This window comes from Acomys russatus, chromosome 4 (assembly GCF_903995435.1).
Source record: "Acomys russatus chromosome 4, mAcoRus1.1, whole genome shotgun sequence".
NCBI lineage: Eukaryota > Metazoa > Chordata > Mammalia > Rodentia > Muridae > Acomys > Acomys russatus.
Genome location: NC_067140.1, coordinates 71,070,839 through 71,091,306, shown reverse-complemented (window position 1 = coordinate 71,091,306; position 20,468 = coordinate 71,070,839). Strand labels below are relative to the sequence as shown.

At 41.0% G+C, this 20,468-nt stretch overlaps 1 protein-coding gene across 2 annotated transcripts in view; it reads right to left on the bottom strand.

Moving 5' to 3' along the window:
- Positions 1–20,468, bottom strand: part of Plcb1 (phospholipase C beta 1) — a 690,315-nt gene that overhangs the window by 77,063 nt on the left and 592,784 nt on the right. For both annotated transcript variants that reach the window (XM_051144700.1, XM_051144701.1), the window contains exons 28-31: positions 13,326–13,402; positions 13,128–13,217; positions 11,933–11,990; positions 11,285–11,371 (exon numbers count right to left, since the gene is read on the bottom strand). In XM_051144700.1, coding sequence (XP_051000657.1) covers positions 11,285–11,371; positions 11,933–11,990; positions 13,128–13,217; positions 13,326–13,402 — 312 coding nt within the window. The remainder of the gene's footprint in view (positions 1–11,284; positions 11,372–11,932; positions 11,991–13,127; positions 13,218–13,325; positions 13,403–20,468) is intronic.

Below are 20,468 nucleotides of genomic sequence, written 5' to 3'. Positions count from 1 at the left end.
GTAAATAGAAGTGTTTGTGAAAATAAAACTAACAATGTGATTAAAGATTTTTTTGGAAGTCTGGGTACTATAGGAATATTCTTTTAACAGATAAATTAGTTTGGCTTTTAGTTTGTTGTTTGTAATATTAATATAATTCCTGATTATTTCATGGTTCTTCTTACTGTAAGTAGTTTATTTTATATGTGTGTAATAGTATAAATGTATAGGTAAAATATTTTTAAGATTCTGATTTTTACACTTTGTGATGATGCCCTTTAGTGAACAATTAATGTTCTCTATATTTTCAGTTTTAGAGAGTTTTAGAATGTAGGCGTTGCTTCTCTGTTGATCTGCATGGTGGGTGAAAGTGGCAAGGAGCTCTGTGCTGCCAGAAGGCCTTGAGACCAGGGGAGTAAGTCTGAAGCCAGAGTGAGGCTGAAAGGTGTCCAAACCCGGAAAACGTCATCTTGAGACCAGTGGGAGTAGAACTGCTTCTTCCCTGCTCTGGGCCTGCATGACCCGGTACATGGTGCATGGTAGCCTTGCGGTCCCCATCTCTATCACCCTTGTTAGGAGGTAGCCTGGTAGCCAGCTTTCAGGTTAAACTTCCTTTCTCCTTATAAGGACATGTCCAGCAAACACTTGGAATTCCTCTTCAAGCAAATGAAGCATTCCCAATGCCTCAGCCCAGCCAATGATTTACTCTTACTCGGAAAAACCCTAACCCACTGCCTAAGGTTTATACAGCCTTTGTTTCTCACCCAATAAAGAGAGCTGTTTCATTGAAAACCCAGGGGAGACTTTTTCTCTGACTTTCTCACCAACCAAGCTCCTGACTAAATCACCCACCCCAATAAGCTTCACTCCCTTGAGTTCAGCCAGGTGCACAACATGCCTCAGAACCCAGAGGGGAAAAACAGATCTGGGGAAGCAGGGCTTTTTGGTGACTTGTCATCACGTCTCTTTTTAAAAATAAATTTATTTCTTCACTTACATTGTGATCGTAGTCCTCTCCATTCTCTCCTCCCAGTCTCCCTTTCTCTGCTTCTTCCCCCATAGCCCCTTCTCCTATTCCTCAGAGAAAGGGAGAGCCACCCCCAACCCACCACAACTCATAAGTCGCATCAACACTGAGCACATCCTCTATCCCTGTGGCCTGGCAACCTCTTCCCCTGTGGCTTCTCGAGGCAGCCAGGGGGAATGGATCAAAGAGTAGGCAACAGAGTCCATGTCAGAGTTAGCCCCCTGCTCCCCTTACTAGGGAACCCACATGAAGCCCAAGCTACCCATCTGCTACATTTGTGTAGGGTCCTAGGTCCAGTCCATTCACGGTCGTTGGTTGGTGCTTCGGTCTCCGCAAGCCCCTTTGGCCTTGGTTAGTTGGCTTTGTTGGACTTCTTGTGAGGCTCCTGTCACCTCCAGGTCCTTCTATTCTTCCCCCCACTTTTCCACAAGACTCACTACGCTTCGCCCAATATTTGGATGTGAGTCTCTGCATCTGTTTGGATCCACTATTGGGTGTAGCCTCTCAGAAGAGGACAGCTATGCTAGGCTTTGTCTTCAGGTCTCTTATCTGTCTAGATGCAAGCCTGCTTGCTCATCTTTCCCACTTCCCTCCTGCAATAGATGGGGACAACAGCCTTGTAAAACTGCACGGAACTAAACTCTACACTGCAGGGGACAATTCCTTGTCATGTACATGCAGTTTCCTGCAGGCTATGTGTATCTTTCGAAACCAGACTAACTCAAACATTAAACATTTCAACTCTGCTATAAGGAGCCTTTCTGTCTCAAGCATTGGCTCGTTGGGTTGTTTGAATTGTCTGTCCTCCTGAAAACAGATACGATTTGGATTTGATTTTAAAACAGTCTTCTTTAGAACCCACTAAATCTTAAGGAATGACCAGGGAACAATGAAACTAAGCATCTGAAAGCCAAATGAGTCATTGCCCTGGTGGGTTCTTGTGCAAATTTGAGCATCTGAATTCCTCGTTGGAGCTTTGAAGAGTAAAGAACTTGTACCCCAAACACAAGGGAACCCATATGGAATCTTGCCTGCTATAAGCCACAGCCTCCAAACCACCGAGTTGACAACAACCCAAAGATACCTTCTAGAAATAGAGGTAAACACACCGGTTAAGATTTAAAACTTAGTGGACAAGTAGGATGGAGCCAGCGCGCTAGAAAGAGAGTCAGGAAAAAAACTTTATCCATAAGGAAGCATAGAACAAAAAGATGAAAATAAAAACCCTCAAGTTGAGGAGAGCTCTCCTTTTCTGAGAAGGAGAGGGAGGAATGGGGGAAGAGGATGAGAGGGCAGGACTAGAGGAGAGGAGGGAGGGAGCTGTGGTCAGGATATAAAGTGAATAAATAAATAAATTTAATTTTAGAAAGAAAAAAAAGATTGAGTCCACACATACACACCCCCACACACAAATATACAACACATGCAGACATGTGCACATACACAACTGTGCATGCACACACACATCATGTGCACAGAATAAAATCCTAAATGTTAAGGAAAACATTGGGCAGAAAACCATTGTTTGCTAACATGATAGCTGAGAGTTTTGACAGAGCAGATGAAATTATCTGTCTGGTCACTTCAAACACACAGACACATTATAGAGTTATCTGTCTGGTCATTTCAAATACAGACACATTATAAAGTTATTTGTCTGGCAACTTCAAACACACAGATACATTGCAGAGTTCTCTTTCTGACCACACAAATACATTAATGTTATCTGTCTGACCACTTCAAACAAACAGATACAGTATAGAGTTATATGTCTGGCCACTTTACACACAGAGATACATTATAGAAACCATGTATAAGATACAAAAAAGTATAATTGAGGCCAAAGGGAAGAAATACACATTCTGTCTAAAGAACTACACCTAACTACACCAACAGATACAGGAAAGCTGCAGAGTTGTATGCCCAGTGAGCTACCAGAAAATACTTGACAATACAAACTTCTATACCCAGTGAAAATATCACTGCAGACAGAAGGCAGTGTGATTCTTGTCCACATTTTAAAATAAAGAATGTTTGGAAAAGAAGGCACTGGTGGCATGGTGTCTCATGTCCCTAGTCTCATGTCTTATGAGTTTAAAAGTCATTATGATCATCTCATGCCATTATCTTTCTCAGTGTCTTTCTTTCAGTGAGATCATCTGAAAACAAGGAACCAAAGGTAACATTTGGTAGAGACATTGGGAGAAACCTTCATTCTTACTGAAGTTCTCATTCACTGTGTACCAGTGGGGTGTGTAACACTTTTGATAGTTTTACTATATTTTAGAGTATTGGCCAGAGACTTTGAGACTTTTTTTTATTAAAATGTATTTTAATTTTAAAAAGTCTATATAATCATAGTAGGTTTCAAAAATAAGTTGAGATTGGACAAAGGGAATCAAAAATGGTCCCATATATCCTGGTATCTCCCTGAAAGAAAGTAAACATGTCTATTTTATGTTCAAGAAAATAAATGATAACCACATTTGTTTCCTAAGAAGACAATTCTTCGCATAGATAAAATGAAAAACAATGTCATTTAGAACAGATAAAAACCCATCTACTGTATGGGCTAATTTGACAACGAGTGAGGCACGTTCCAAAGGCTGCTGGCTCCCTCTTGGAAGTTTGGGTTCTCCCACAAGGAATTCTAATTGATACTGGCAGGGGAAAAATCCATTCTTGTCCAACAAATAGCAAAGAGTAGAGGAGATAGGAATGCATTAGTAGAAAAAAGGTCTAACTTTAGATCCTAAAGTTAATCCTTTCCCCGTGAATACCAGGGCAAAGGTCAGTTGCATCCAGGGCTACATCTCAAAAAGCAGCAGTGCTGTCTAGCATGGGTAACCTTATGCCAGAGATGAATCACTCACTCTGCCACAGAAATGTCAGAGGAGAAATAAGGAAAACCAGTCTATATTTCCCTGCTTGAGAAAAGAAAGAAAGGAGAGAGAGAGACAGAGAGACAGATAGGCAGGCAGGCAATAGACAGAGACACACAGGAAGGCAGTTGGCTACATAATATGGTTTTCAGTAATAAAGGAAAATGCCTTAGGGCTTCCTGGAATTCTCTCCTGATGATGCACTAAATTAAAACAGAAAACCTATGGCCTAAGAAACACCAAAGACAAATTAATCATCAGAGGGAAAAAATATAAATTACAAATTTATCGGCTGTTTTTTGAGGTCAGGCAGACAGTTCATTAAAAAGTCCTGTCAAAAGATGATTCCTGTAATGAGAGCTGGCAGCCACAGGGTGATCGATATTCATTGAGATATTAGCAACAGATTGAGGGCAACATGTTAAAATAATCCTCTTTCAAATATTCAAGAATAAGAGCAGAAGGTCCTCTGTTTCATCATAACTGCATCGGCCGTGGCTGGTCGATATTGGCAGCTAAGGCTTTGAATCACTTCCAACACGTTTTCTATATACTAATTCTTTCCTATGGGCTTGGCAAACTCAGGTACAGAAATCCCAAGGAAACCAATTATGTCATCAAGTTGGAAGCTGGGACAGTGTTCTTACAAGGATTTTCAGGATTCTGTGGTTGAATTTTGCAAGAATATGTATCCTAGACACGATCGAAGAAATACATTTAATGGCTCAGTGAAGCAGCTCACCTCCAGGACACACACACCTGAATATTTCTCTGGAACTGAGAATTCTGTTAAAGAGGATCTGAACACCACCTTTAAGAATGTCTATTGTTTATAGCTTAATAAGTTTCCGTGGGACTTGTGTACGGCAATGGACAACTTGAACTTATATCAAATCAAGGGTCAAAATATTTATTTGTTGTATAAATTGCCTCTAAGGATCACACACCTCTATGTTTTTACAATGCTCTCAAGAGTTACATACCAAAGAAGCAGATACATTATGCTCTTTTAGAACGGGGATAAAACTGAACTCAACCTTTCAAAAGGGTCTGCCACCTGTCACAATGTGGGGTGCTCCAAACTAAGCTTTCACACTGGGGTCATCAACTGCTCCCCCAGAAAACAGAGACCAAGAAGACCAAAGATTCCCTTTCTGACGAGCCACCTTCTCCTTCGATTGTTCTACTGCAGGTCAGAAAGAACATGGGGGGCTCAGGTTTATCAGGAGCCTGAGCTCGCTGCTGAGTGAACACTCCACAAAGCTCTGCTTTGCTTGAACCTTCGAGGCTGTGTGCTCTCTGCTGGGCCAGTAAAAATGGTTGTTTGAATTTCTTGTGTTAAAAAACAAGTTGGGTTTTTGTTGTTGTTGTTGTTGTTGTTTGTTTTGTTTTGTTTTGTTTTGTTTTTTGTCACCAAGGAAGAAAGTTATACAGAGAAGGCTAAAGTTCAGGACATCTCAAAGGGTAATAAGGATAACTTTCTCCATGTGCAGCTGTGACTGTGGACACCAGCATGTGACTATTTTACATACACAAAGTGGATGAAGGAGGAGGGAATTATTATAGTCAATAATATGCTGAAAGGCACTGAAGACAGAGGAGAGATGCCATATAGTGACATTTGCACTATAAGAAAATGACTATGCATCATTAAGTTTTACTTAGAATTTTTTCCTGCCCCTTTTAAGACAAGATGCTGTTTTCCACAACTAACAGCGAAGCCTGGGCATATTTTCGCGTGAAGGTTGGCAGCTATATAGTCAGGCCCAGTTCTTTGTAAAAAACTCAGAACAGTTCATAAATTTCTAGATGTCATAAAATCACTCTGCCTTGTCATCATTCTTTCTGAATGGAATTGACTTGCTGAACCTGTTTTATAGCTAATATTGATTGGGTTTTTTTTTTTTCCTTGAGTTTTTCCTCTTTCCTTTTGTTTCTGCTCTTATTAATTTTGTTCATATTTATGTCAAGCTCCCAAACCCTCCCAGTACCACATCAAGGAGGGGGGGATTTCAGAGGTAGGGCTGTTCTATTTCTGGTCCACATCCCACAGTCACAGGCGCACCGAGGTCTGCTCAGTCATCCTGGCTTTTCCTAACCCACCCTTGCTGCCCTGTGCTTCAGTGTCTACCATTGTATCTGACCCCTGATCTTGCCACTTCCCTCCACTGGCTTATTGCTGCTGCTTGCCAGTCTGCATCTGAAGTGTCCCCCAGAGGCCTGTGAATAAAAGCTTGCTTTATGGCACGAGTGCTATAAGGAGTTCGATGAACCTTTAAGAAGTGAGGCCTGGCTGGGCAAAGCATCTTACAAACATATAATCAGTAATGAGGAAGCTGAGACAGGAGGACGGCTGTGACAGTGCAGGCGGCATAATTACCCTGTCTTAAATTGATTTTTGTTGTTGTTGTTGTTGTTTTGTTGTTGTTGTTGTTTTTTTAAGTGCATCTAGTGAGAAGAAATAAGCTCAGTGGGAATTTGTCCTTGAAGAAAACATTAGAACCCTGGTCTATTTGCTTTGTTTCTGATTTTTGCTTGCCACGCATGGACACAATCCCTCCATCATGTGCTGTCTCCTGACCCGGTGTGCTACAATAGGCCTAGTGCAGCCAGGCCCATGAACAAGGGAGTTTGTGAGACAAAATAAACCTTCTTTTCCTTTTAAGTTTCAGGTGCTGTGCCACAGGGGCAGAGAGCTAACATTCTTGCTTTTGTTATCATGCTCTTTCTTTTGCTGTGTATCTTACGATATGTGACTTTTGTTTTGTTTTGTTGCAGACAGGGTCTTATATAAATGGCTTCAAGCCTGGGATGTAGCCAAGGATAACCTATAAAACTCCTGATCCTCCTGCTTCCTCCTGACAAGTGCTCGGGTTATAGATGTGAGCTACCATGGCTGACTTCACATGTGATTTCTTATTTTATTATCAAAGTAATGGCTCTAAAAACAGATCCTTAAGCTCCACAGAACACCCTTCATTAAGTGATCTGGTTTTGACATAAATCCAACAATTTTCAAGGGCTGCCTTCAAATCCACTTACACCAAGACGGCCATAAGAGGAGCATCATAGATAAAAGAGCAAATTTCCTGTGGTACTTTTTTTACACTAAGAAGTAAAGACAAGAGACCGACTAAGAATTCTGAGGAACACTTTACATCCTTTCAAAGGAGCCAAGAAAGAAGAAGTAAGAGCTGCTAAAGATATAGTTGTGGCACAAAGTGCTCACCACGCCAGTTACCGTCTACCCACTAGTTGATGAGAAAGCACCAATTTTCTTTAGGGTTTTGGTGACCATAGAAGCAAGAAGCTAAGCCTCCTCCACTTCTGTGAATGAGTATTTGCCACTCTAAGCCAGTCCTGAATGTTATGCTTTTTTTTTTTTCTTGTGATTTGTTTAGGAGCTAGAATGTGGCTCCATTACAGTGGATGAGGAAAAATCTATTTTGTGGGGGTTTGGTGGGAGGGGGAGCCTTTCTGAAAGTTTCCCATGAACCTTAAGAAGGGAGTAAAATGAGGATCTTTCCTGCCCTGCTTTTCAATGGTTCTACATAGGGTAACAGTGCAGCGGTCCTTGGTAGCCACCTTGCCGTTGACTTTAAAGCCTGGACACAGCAAGCAACAACAATGAAATTCTAAAAATTCTGACTATCTGTGAGGTTGCTGAGCCATCCAACTAACTACCTATACCCAACTCCAGAACTGACCGCCTATGCCTAGAAGTGGTCAGCAACCCCTAGAAATGGCTGCCCATCCCCAGACCTGGCTGCCCACTTGCTGTGGCTTCAGTGAGAACTATCCCCCATAGGTTCATGTATCTGAACACTTGATCCCTATCTGGTAAAATCGTTAGGGAGATTGTGAAATGTTTATGACATGAAGCCTTGCTGGCGGAGGTACAGGACTAGGGGTGGCCTTTGAGGTCTTATACCCTCACCCTACTTTTGTTCTGTCTTTCCTGCTTCCTGCGTATGGGTGGGCATATGCCCAGCAAGCTTCCTGCTCCAACAACACGCTGTCCTGTGTCCCTTGCCATTATGTTCGCTCTCTCTCTTATGCTCTCTCTCTCTCTCTCTCTCTCTCTCTCTCTCTCTCTTTCTCTCTTATGCTCTGTCTCAGTGTCTCTGTATCTCTGTCTGTCTCTGTTTTTCTCTGTCTCTCTCTGTGTCTCTGTGTCTCTATGTCTGTCTTTCTGTCTGTCTGTCTGTCTCTCTCTCTCTCTCTCTGTGTTTGTGTGTGTGTGTGTGTGTGTGTGTGTGTGTGTGTGTGTGTGTGTGTTTCCTTCAACTCTGTCTGGAATAGGAAGCCAAAATAAACTCTTCTATAACTTGCTTTTGGTCATGATGTTTTATCACTCCAGAAAATAACTAATATAGTGTCTCCAGTGTGCCTAGAACTGTCTAGAACTGTCCCTCCACCCCTAGAATTGTGCCACTACTCAAACAGTACGAATGTCACTTATTAAGTTGTCACTGTTTAAGACTATTGTTTATTTATTTATGTAAACATGTGGCTTCACTTTATCTCCTAGATGAGCCATGAGCTCTCAGTCTTTCTGTCTCCATGCCCCCAAGTTAATGTGATTTTATATGCATGTGAGCATGTCCAGCAGGTTTATTTTGATTTTCTGTGAAACTGTGCTCTGGTAGATAAGTTGTCAAAAGTTAGTCATTTTCATATTTGGCTATACAGTGAAGAAGCTTTAAGGTGCTGCAATAACCACTTACTTAGTTTGATCTTAATCATAATGAAAGAGAGTAGTCACATATGTGTCAGTATATGTTTACACTCCCAGCACTGGGGCAGCTGAAGGTGAGAGAACCTTAGTTTTCAACACATACGCGCACGTGCGTGCATGCACACACACACACACACACACACACACACACACACACATGCACATACACTGAGGGCTAGGGAGATAGCTCAGTCAGTAGAATACTTGCCTTGCAAACATGAAGGCATGAGTTAAATCTGCACATTTTACACACACACACACACACACACACACACACACACACACACACACACACAACAAATTTATGTATGGTGCTATACCCTTGTAATCCCAGCACTGGAGAGAGAGAGGTTAATGGATGTCCCTGGAAAGTCAGCCTAGTCTATCTGGCAAGTTTCAGGCTAGTATGAGACTTTGTCTCAAACAATAAACATGGATAGTACCTAAGGAATTATCCTCTGGCTTCCACCCGCACACACACATGTGCACCTACAAACATATAAATGAACAAACATATAATACCTATGAATTACTTAAGCTATATAATTTTAACACATGCATTGTGTTTTATCTATGAGCAAATATTTTACAGTGTTGAACCAACACACACACACACACACACACACACAAACAAAACAAAACTGGAAATAGCAGTAGTTGTAAAGAAGGGTTTTTAGAGTTCTAAAAATGGCTGAGAATCACTATAAACAAATTTTATTAGACCAGGATACAAAAACAATGAGAAATTCAACATCAGAGCTGAGCTTGAAAATATACGGGTATGAATATATTTATATATAGTTCTAAGTATTTAATATTTTTCCTTAAATTTTAGTCCAGTTGGATATTACTTAAAATACTTGGGTACTTAATTAAGACAGATTTTGAATATAAAATACATCGCCCCCTACCACAACATGTCCTGAAGCCACAAAATGCCAAAGCTAATCTGTCGTTAATGTCTTCAGCTCAAGGACTCCCTAATATCATTACTCTTGTGGTTTGGAGCCATTAGTAAGTAAAAAGGGGTCACAGACCCTGGGATACCAGATATTGGATCTCACATCAGAGAGGGCTGCTGTGTGGCCATGCTGTACAGAGGGACAACACATATCCAGAATGTCTGAAACATTACTTCAAGGGTCCGTTAGCTGCCTAGAAAGTTGTGCAGCTTAGGACTTCATGGATTGTTCTCTCCGTGAATTTTTCTCTTAATACTTTTAGGCCATGAATGACTGTGGGCAACTCAATTCAAGGGAGACTAGATATATAAAGGAGACTACTGCAATGTTGTGGTAAAATACATCCCATTGTATTAGCCTAAGCAGTCTGAGAAGCTGGCTAAGAATATCTGAATTGTATATTTACAGGAGAAACTTAACAATTTGCAACATGCCATGTTACTATCAAGTCTTGCCAGAGGATTTATATGGCTAAGCCTGAAATCTTGAGAAATAACAAAGACTAAGTGATTATTATACATGATAAACATGGTAAACGTGAAGGCTGAAGGACATAACTGTGGAAATATACTGAGCTAGCCATGAGGAATATCTCTGAAGCTAACCAGGGAATGATACATACAAACAAATAAACCTAACACTTGAGTTTTGCAGACTCAATAAGCTCAGGTAGAATGGCAATACTTTCGAGAATCTGTATTTTTCAACTGTAGCTAAAAAGGCAGGGAACTTTAAAAAGCACATTTTTTTTTTTTTTTTTAAGAGACAGAAAAACTTTCAGCAATAAATGAAGATGGATAGAATGTTCTAGAACTGAGATGCTGTTGGCTAACCTGCAAGTATTTGATTTACAGATAGTTTATTCAACTTAATGTCCATAGACAACTCATTTCAACAAACCACAAGCACAATCTGATTTGATTTGTTGTTTTGGATTGAGCTCAGGGCCTAGTACATGCTGAGTACTCTCAGTACCACTGAACTACACTCCAAGCCAGAATATAATTTTAAAGGACAGCACTGATCAGCTGTTGCTGTGGAGACAAAGAGATTTACTCTTCACTCCCTGCCTTGGTTTTTGTTGTTGTTGTTTCATTTTTATCTTTTAAATAATTTATTCAGATTACATCCCAATTGTTTTCCTCTCACTTGCATCTTCCTGTTCCCTCTCCCTCTCTCTTTCACCGTATTTCCATCCCCTAGACCTGTGACACAAGGGACTTCCTCTCCCACCATATGATCACAGCCTATCAGGTCTCATCTGGATAGCCTGCTTCCCCTTTTTCTGAGTGTCTCCTCCCCACCTTGTTTATGGAAGATTTTGTTGGGTCAAGAGTAGAGTGTTCTTGGTAAAGGGTGTCCCCTGCTGGGCAAAGTCTGATGTTACAGCATTACAAGATGAAATTTGTTGGTTCGATTAAAAACACTCTCACCTGAGTCACATATAGAAGAAATGCAACCAAGTTTGTGGAGAGGGTTCACGCACTCACACTGTTTAGAAAGTGCCAGTTGGTGATGAATGCTTGCAAAATGTTGCTGTGTTTTTACTATCACTACATATGATGGGTTTCACATGCAGAATGATCTGAGAAGTTGTGCAAGGTACTTATGAAAACCAGGACATGTCATTTTTACTGGACAGAAAGCAAATAAGGCAAGAGTGTACAGACAGCCAGCATTATTTAGCTCCGTTTACCTGGGGCTTCTCATCCAGGATCTGCTGGCGGATCTCCTTGTGTTTCTCCACAAGTTTTTCTTGTCTTTTACTTTGTGCTTCCTCTAACTATAAGAAAGTTACCCAAAGAAAAGACTAATTTTAGGGGAGAAAACCATAGAACTTTTTTTTATGCATGTTACAAGAAACAAAACAAAACCCAAAGTTTTTCAAATCTACGGTATCAATTATTTGGTATTCTGGGCAGAAATTGCCCTTTGAAGCTAGGTGATGGGAACACAGGCAGAATCGGGTGGTGACTGGTAGACATACATTTTTGTAAGTATTTGAACATCTCAATAACACAAACTTTTTAAAAGCTTAAGGACTAACCTAGATGTGGCCAAATCTCTCTCACCAGTAACAGTGAAGAGATCTTTTGGAAACTCCCTTTTGGGTCATTTCTTGTGTCCTAACTTAGGCAGGAACTCCACCCCATTCACTGTTATAGTCCTTTTATTTAGCTCTTTTATACATGTGGTTTGCTGTAGCCTGAGCAAACGCACTCTTATGGAGTATCATGAAGCAGTGGGATGCTGGTGACAAGCAGCTCTCCTCCTACAAATTCACAGTGAGCTTGGCAGCTGTCGGTGTGGCATTTACAAAGAAGAGAGGGGTGAACAGACATACCCTCTTGATGTACTGCACCACCTCCTGGATATATGATCGGATCATCTCTGTCTTCTCCCTAAATGGAAATGGGCCACAGATCATTATACAACCTACCTGGAACCCCAAACGTCTATGATTCTATTATCTTTGTATAGCTGTTGAAAGGTCCAACCTGGTGTGGAGGGCAATGGTAATGCTTCTCCCAAGACACAGGCCCCATTTTTATTAGATGCTCCCAAGGCTGTCCAACAACTTAACAAGTGAGTGTTTAGTTACTTCCCCCAAGGGATCACTTTACTATTTTTTTCTAAAAGGCTTGAAGTCCCCCTGTTTGTGAGTTCACTGTAAAAACTGTACAAAGGAGACTGATGATTCTAATGAGACTGAACCCCACAGGCTCATATGTTTGAATGCTTAGTAACCAGGGAACTCTTTTGTGGGAAGGATTGTAAGCTTTGTCACAGGTGAAAGCAATCTTGGCAGGCTTTGCCCTTGAACACACCACAGATACTCCCTAAGATTAACCTTGAGATAGACTGGGTGGAGCCATCCTGGGCCTGGAATTCAGGAAGCGCACCTGGGGACTCCACCTGGACTATTGTGTTTCTAATCGACCCTCAATGAGAGGAGCAACAGGTTCAGACTGGGCTTGAGTACATGTGGATCGAGAAAAGGACCAGCGCATAGGCCAGAGACACCTAGGTACCTGTCCCATGGAACAGATACCAGAAGGTTCACTCTTTTTTCCCTTTAACCTTTTTTCCCTCGTGTGTAAGCTAGTTGGGTTATATAATAAAGTTTAATAGTTAAAAAACGAAGCCAACACTTTGATAGGATTAGAAGGATTAGGAGGTGTGGCCTTGTTGGAGGAAGTGTGTCACCGGGGGTGGGCTTTGAGGTTTCAAATGCCTACATTTGTCCCCCACCACAAGTAGGAGCTCTCAGCTACTGCTTCAGCACCTTGAATGCCTCGATGCTCCCACCACGGTGATAATGAACTAACCCTCTGGAACTGTAAGCAAGCCCACAATTAGATTCTCCCTTTTTATCAAAGTTGCCTTGGTCATGGGGTCTCTCCACAGCAATAGAACAGTGACTAAGACCTGGATCATGCAAAAAGTTATTTTGGGGATAGACTTTCCTAAGAGGCCTTTGCTCTGACAGAGAACAAGCTTGTCTTTTCAGTTAGGGAAGGGGGCTACTTTCTACTCACTCTTCCATCTGGCTTTTGTCTTTGGACTTGGCTTCTGTTATCTTCTCCTGCCTCTTTTTATCCATTTTCTTCTTTAGTTCCTTCTTCTCTCTGAATGTACAATGGGGGGGGGGGGGAGAGATCAGATAAATGGAAAAGCAATCTGCATTTCATGCCTTTGTGTATATTGAGGCTAAATTTGAAGGAGTGAAGGCTTACTTCTCGCAGATTTCCTTGAGCTTCTTCAACTGATTGCTTTGACACTCTTCGGCAACATCTGTCAACTTCTGAATAAGCTGGGGAAAGAAAATGTGAGTTTGACGTTTTCTATGATCACAGACACAAGCTCCTGTCCCTTGCATTTGCACTGCAAACACCAGCATGTGTCCTTAAATAATCTGCAGTGGATGCCGAGCTGTTGGTAGAACCACAAGAATCTGACTTTGGCAATGAGGACTTAATTTTAAAGTATCAAATCATCTTTTTGTGGCTTGTTAATAAGAAATCCTTCTGATTTTCTCTTTTAATTGAATTGAATCCATTAGCTTGTCACTCCAGTTTCTGAAGCAGGGCTCAGTGAAAACACAGTTAATAGTGTGGACCTAGGTTCTTACCTCTAGTCTGTATCACATTAAAAATATTATTTGGGTGCTGGGGTAATAGATTAGTGATAATACACTCTAAAGTTATGACTTAGGCCAAGGGTCTACCTTTTCTAAACAAACTTTTTTAAAGATTTATTTGTTTAGTATGTATATCATATTCTTTCTTTTTTTTTTCTTAAAGATTTATTTATTTATAATTATGTATACAGTGCTCTGCCTGCACGTATACCTGCAGGCCAGAAGAGGGCATCAGATCACATTATAGATGGTTATGAGCCACCATGTGGCTGCTGGGAATTGAACTCAGGACCTTTGGAAGAACAGCCAGTGCTCTTAACCTCTGAGCCATCTCTCCAGCCCCTGTATTCTTTCTACATGTATGCCTGCACATTAGAAGAGGGCACCAGATCTCATTATAGATGGTTGTGAGCCATCATGTGGTTGCTTGGAATTGAACTCAGGACCTCTGGAAGAGCAACCAGGGCTCCTAACCTCTGAGCCATCTCTCCAGCCTTACTAACATTTTCTTGGTTATAAGACTGATACCTTTATCTCTGGTAGGTAGAATGAAGTTTAAATGATAAGTAGGGAATAAATGTAAGTTATACTCAGCAGTTCAGAATTCTGAGTTTCTGGCTATATTTTATTGTTGTTGTTGACTTGCTTTGAGGATGACATCAGTTACCCATCTCAGAAACTGATGTAACGTCCTTGTGGGATAACTTCCACTGACACAAAGAACATCAGGAATGCTTTCCTGTGTTGTTGTTGAAGCTTGGGTTGGGTTAATGCAATAACTGCATTGCTTTGCATCCCTTCTCTTATCAAACAAAGCTTCAAGACAGCAGCACCTGTATCTCAGCATCCTTAGCACACCCATGGGCCCCACTATCTAGTACGTGTCCAATCAATGTCAATTACATGCAAGTAAATTTTCATGCCGATCAAGTCTCACTCTTTTTCCACATCAGGAGTCTGTAGAACCTCACGTGGTCGTAACAGGAGACATCATCCTTTCCTTGGAAGCATAAAATATATGGCGTAGAGCTTTCCCTGGGAGGCTCAACTACTATTTTTGAGGCACAGAGTTTCTTCCCCAAAACATACAGAACACAATGAGCTGACCTGTTTAACATTAGTGATGTCTATCATAGTAACAAGGCAGTCATCTCTCCATATCCACAGAGGACTGGCTCTAGGATCCCTAGCATGAACCCAATTCCATGGGTGCTTTGTGCTAAATGGTGTAGTACCTGCCATAATATTCACACACTCCCCTGTGATCTTTAGATCCCCTTTCAGATTGTTTATAATACCTAGAACATTTTATATGCTGTAAAATAAACTCAGACAAGCCTTGCAACCTGGGGTCTTCACCTCTGTATGCTCCTGCTCTCCACTGCAGTTTCTGAAGTTGATTTTAAAAGTATTATTTGGGTGCTGGGGTAATAGATTAGTGGTAATACACTCCAAGGGGATGGAGAGATGGCTCTTACTCTATTAGCGTAAGGATGCAGGTTTTAATCTCCAATAGTCATATAAAAAGGCAGGTATGGCCACTCCTGTCCCTAACCCCAGCATTCATTTCAGAGGCTTAGAGAGTTCTGTGTTCGTTTATGACAAACATGAATGTTGGAGCATTTGTTTGTGAGTAGATATCAAGATGGTGGGCCATAGAATGCCCATTTCAGAAGACACTGCCTCAGCACCACTGCTGCAGTGAGAAAATCATGCTCTGTGCAACGCCATTTATCAAATTATACAAAAATACTGTCCCCACCTCCCATGGACTCACACAAGGCCAGAAGACCATCTCACTACGACATTCCTTTCCCTCAGAAGACTTTTCTCCTGTGCCAATTGCCCCAAAGGTTTGACAGAAATTATTCAGAGATTCCCCTCTTTGTTATACCAGATATATTTGGGGAGATGTCATAAAAAGTGCAGACTGCAAGGTCCTGTTCCTGGGCTTATGAGCAAGAGGCTGGATCTAAGAACCTCCTTGGGGAATGTGGATGTTTAGGTGGTCCCTGGGGTATCTCACAGGCACTCATTTGACTTTGGTAGCACTTACACTTCCTTTTCCATGTTTTCACTTCTTGCATGATGCCAGAATGTTGTATGCCAACATCTGCTTACTTTTTCTGCCTTCCTCTTGGCCATTATCCTTACCTATAGCACTTTGGCGTTCACCAACAAAGCCACCAACTTAGAGACACCTGGGATTTCCACACACTCAGTTCTGACATTTATTTTAACTTGGGTTAAGTCCTCACACATGGCCTGACCACAGTCCCTGAGGTTTCCTGGCTGGCTGTCCCGAAACCCTGTCAACTCGGACTTTGTTGTTCTCAATTCTTGTCCCCATTTCCTTGGCTCCCACTCTGTGTACCTTTTGGGAACTAATCACTTCACCTAAATCCAACAAGTATTGATCAAGCCTCTTCTTGCAAGCCCGGCACTGTTTTAGAGGCTTGGCTAATGACTCATCTGAATTGATCTTGTTACTCATATGTCCTATGATGAGCCACTTCAGCGTGACAAGGACACATATATAAGTAATGAATACTCGCAGGCCCTCTCTTAGACCAATAACTCAGAATCTGTACTTCCTAAAGTTCCTAGGAGGAAATGTGCACCTTGGAATTGTCCAGATTATTGGAGGAAGATGCTGACACCGTTACAGAAGCTGTTTGGGTTTGTCTGGCCTCTGTCTTGAGATCTTTGCACATTGTATTCTCTTCATTACTCCAAATCCAGTAGCCTCATCTCTGCAACCAGAGTGGCTTGGACAGCTTTTCAAAGACAGACACAGTTCCCGACAGACAATATACCATATCATAGATCCTTAATTGTGTTTCTTTCTCTCCTGGCCCCCCGAAAATTAAGTTTCTTTACTTCCCTTCATGTCTTTTCTACCTGTGTCGGGATCTGAAAAAGCATTTCTTTTTTTTTTTTTTTCCCCAGAATGTCCTGTGCCATTTCATGGATGGAAGGTCAATGCATGGTATAAACTTCCTCTGTGCAAAAACACACCCTTATCCATCCTCCAGAAACATGTACTCTTGTTCTATCTTTTATTCTCCTTTCATTCTATTTCTACGTTGGGGAAAAAAAAAAAAAAAAAAAAAAAAAAAGAGTCCATACTAAGCTTCATGCTTTTAATGCCAGCAATTTGGAAAGAGAGGTTCAGGCATTCAAGGGCAGCCTGGGAACAGAGTGAGCCCATGACTCAGAACAAAACACAAAGCAAAAGGATAAACAAGACAAATGAAGGATGCATGATCCCCACACTGCAGGGACCCCTTCTCTCCTCCTTCAACCTTACCACCTGTGCTGCTGCTGAGGGTTTTTGTCGCTTGGATTTCTGGGTATTATTCTTGTTGTTCCAACTGAGGAAATGCATCTGTCAGACTGGTCTGTAGGCAAGCCTGTGTGCTGGTCATCTCAAATAACGATTGATCTGGGAGGGTCCAGCCCATGTGGGAGTGCTGCCCCTGCTCAGTGAAAACTGAGCAATCCAGTAAGCATTCCTACATGGATTCTGCTTCAGTGCCTGTTTCTAGGTTCCTGCCCTGAGTTCTTGCCTTGGCTTCCTCAATGAACTGTGACTTGGGACATGTAAGCCAAATAAGCCCTTTCTTTCCACAAGCTATTTTATCACAGCACTAGAAAGCAATCTAAAACTCTGCCTCAATTCTGTTTTAAATACCAGAATCTTCCTCATCTCTCATTAAGAGTTCAAAATGCTTTTTGTTGCTGAAGTCATTTTGTTTTTCTCAAGATTTTAATTATTCCACAGATTCGTACATTTTCTTGGCTCAGAGAACCTTTTGAAACTCAGTGATATTTTGTTTCACTGATACCTTTAGGCTAAAATAATTAAGAATAGCTATAAGGTCCAAATCACTTAAAGTTAATAGTTTGCATAGAATTCCAAACAGATGTTTCTGTTTCTATAAAAAGTAAAAACTAACCTCCAATGCCTGTGAGTTTGGTGTTATACCTGAGGGTGCCTTGGCACACAGTTTTGCAATAATTATTTTAAATTTCATAAGATAGTTAGCCACTCTTGCACAGAGAACCCTTCTTTAATTCCTGCAGGAATTGCCAGTTACTCCTTTCAGCTTTCTTGCCAACAAGGTCTAGCTATGGACATTCCCCACCTCAGCAATGGCATAAGCAAGCCGAAGCAGCCTCTCTTCCAGGAGATGTGACTTTTCCTTATATCAGGCATCAGTATTCAGCTCAAAGGTGTAGTACAAGGTCTTTTCCTGCCCTCTTGGGTACATTGGTCATCCATTGAATCAGAGGCATCTGCGAATTTCTCCACATTGCACAGCTTTCTGGTGCACAGGTGTTCTGGTGCACACACGTGTGACTGCAGTGTCTATCTGGAAAGCATTTCTTTCCTGCCCGTCATCTCTAATTAGCATTTCTACTCCAGCCCAGATATTTTCCCTTCTTATATGTCTCCAAGATTTAGCTGGCCTTATCCCCAGATATCTTCTCAACTTGTGAATTTCCTTTTTACATTGGCATTCATTACACACCAGTAAAAAAGCCAATAGTTTGCTCCCAGAACTGTCTGCATACCCCTGTGTACATACTTTTTTCACCTTATTTTATCCTTTCAGTGATATTCCCAGGTGAACAGGACAGACCACAAATAAACATTACTTCCATGATTGTAGAGCTACCTTGGGTTGTGGTGTTCTGCCTCAACAATTCTTATTTCTATTTGAAGTTTGTCTAATTAAGTTCCAGGAGGCAGTATGAGCACTGCCACATATGTGCAGTGTCTGGAAATGAGCTGATGCAAATTCAGAGACACTGGGTCTCTTTCCTGCCTCACCAAGAGAAGGCTTGGGTCCATCTGTGCTTTCTCAGCCAGCACTGTTTCTCTGGGAAGGGTTTGCTCTGCATTCTGGCTCATGTTTGGCTCCCATGAGACCTGTTCTATACTTCCGCCTCCATCCTTTAGCCAAAGTAATCGATACAGGAGATCACTGATAGCTTGACTTCTGGCCATGTGTGATTTCTCTAAGGTAGCAAGGCTGGCCAGTCATATGACCCTAGCAAGGTTCTTCCCCAAGACTCACCTACAGGTCAATGGAGAAAGAAAACCCTGTTTTGTCCACCATTTGAATAAGAATGATGATAAGTCTATATAGGGAAAGAGAGGGGGAAGTGGTAAAATTGTATGAAGGCCACAGAAAGTTTCTGGATGAAACGCTGTCAATTCCTTTCTTTACATTTCCACACTACTTTTATTTTTACATGACTCTATCTTGTTTATTTTTTTCTAGTATATATATTTTGTTCAAGTTAGTCCACTGTAAGTTTCTAACTCTTTCAATCTGGAGAAGCTTCACACACACACACACACACACACACACACACAAAACAAAAACCTAAAAATTTCTCCAGTGCTCCCCAAATGAGATGAGGAAACTTGAGTTTTGGTTCAAAGTTTTCACTGCATGGGATGTAAACACAGGTTGTTTTCATAGCAATGGAAGTACTCTGTAACTAACCTAAGAGAAGAGGACATGAACTTTTGGAGTTAAGTGTGTGTTAGCTACTAGCATCGGCAGGAACAAACAATCATAAGTAATAATGGAGGAAAAAGAAGCAGAGTTCCTGGGAAATGAACCAAGATTGCATGTGGTAATCTCGAAATCTACACATGATGTTTAATTTAACTGCTGGTATAATTTTTTTTCTTAAAGTAACAGATTTATCTTTTCTATTTTGTTTGTTTACTGTCCATGACAATCTCTTGATAAATATCCAAACAATTAAAAAAAATCAAAAATCAAAACCAAAACAACAACAACAAAAACCCTAACCCCCTGGAGAATAGAATTTCATGCTTGTTTTCAAATTTGAACTAAATCTCAAATGGTTTAGTCACTGGAGAAAAGGAAATATTTTTCATAGAAGAGAATAATTCCCTGATGCTAAAAGAAGATAAAAGATGTGTGGATAGAAATTATCATATTTGGAGTCTTTTCTGGGAAAGATGACTTTGGGGAGTAGACAAATGCCCAGTGTCAACTACACTTAACGTAAACAGCCCCCTTGTTGTTCACTAGTTCCCTGAGAAGCTTTGTCTCTTTCATTAATTCCTGGTGAGGGTCAGAGCCCCTCTAGTGAGTTTTCACTATGAGGGGGGTCAACTTCTACAAAGAACGCATTTCTGATCTAGGTTAGTTATTTAGTGATCCAAAGGCCAAACACAACACTAACTCCTTGAAAAGGCATCCATCTTGATATTCTCTAAAATAGACATTCTCACCTATGCAATCCTTATTTATTTTTATTTTCCATAACTAAGGGTAACTTATATCTACTTCCTTGAACCTAAATGTCTTGGTGTCATCTCTTCACTGGCATTCTCAAGATCAAACCCAGGAACTTAGGCATGACAAGAAAGTGCTCTAGCACTGAGCAGAATTGGACCTTTAGTTTGGACTTAAATATTTACATGACCCTTAGATTAAAATTTTTTTTTATTCCAGAAAGAAAGAAATAAAATGGAAAATATGGCCAACACTCCTATTCACTATAAATATAATTTCTACCAAATTCTATTGTAAATAAAATCCAACAAACTTAACATTTTAAATCATTCTTCACTCTGGAAGTAAGCCATAATAAGTATCATCTTTAACTTGTGGGAGATGTGAATGGAACAAACAGCATAATATTCTTCCTTAAATGATATATCTGCTCCCTTTCTATGGGCCTATAA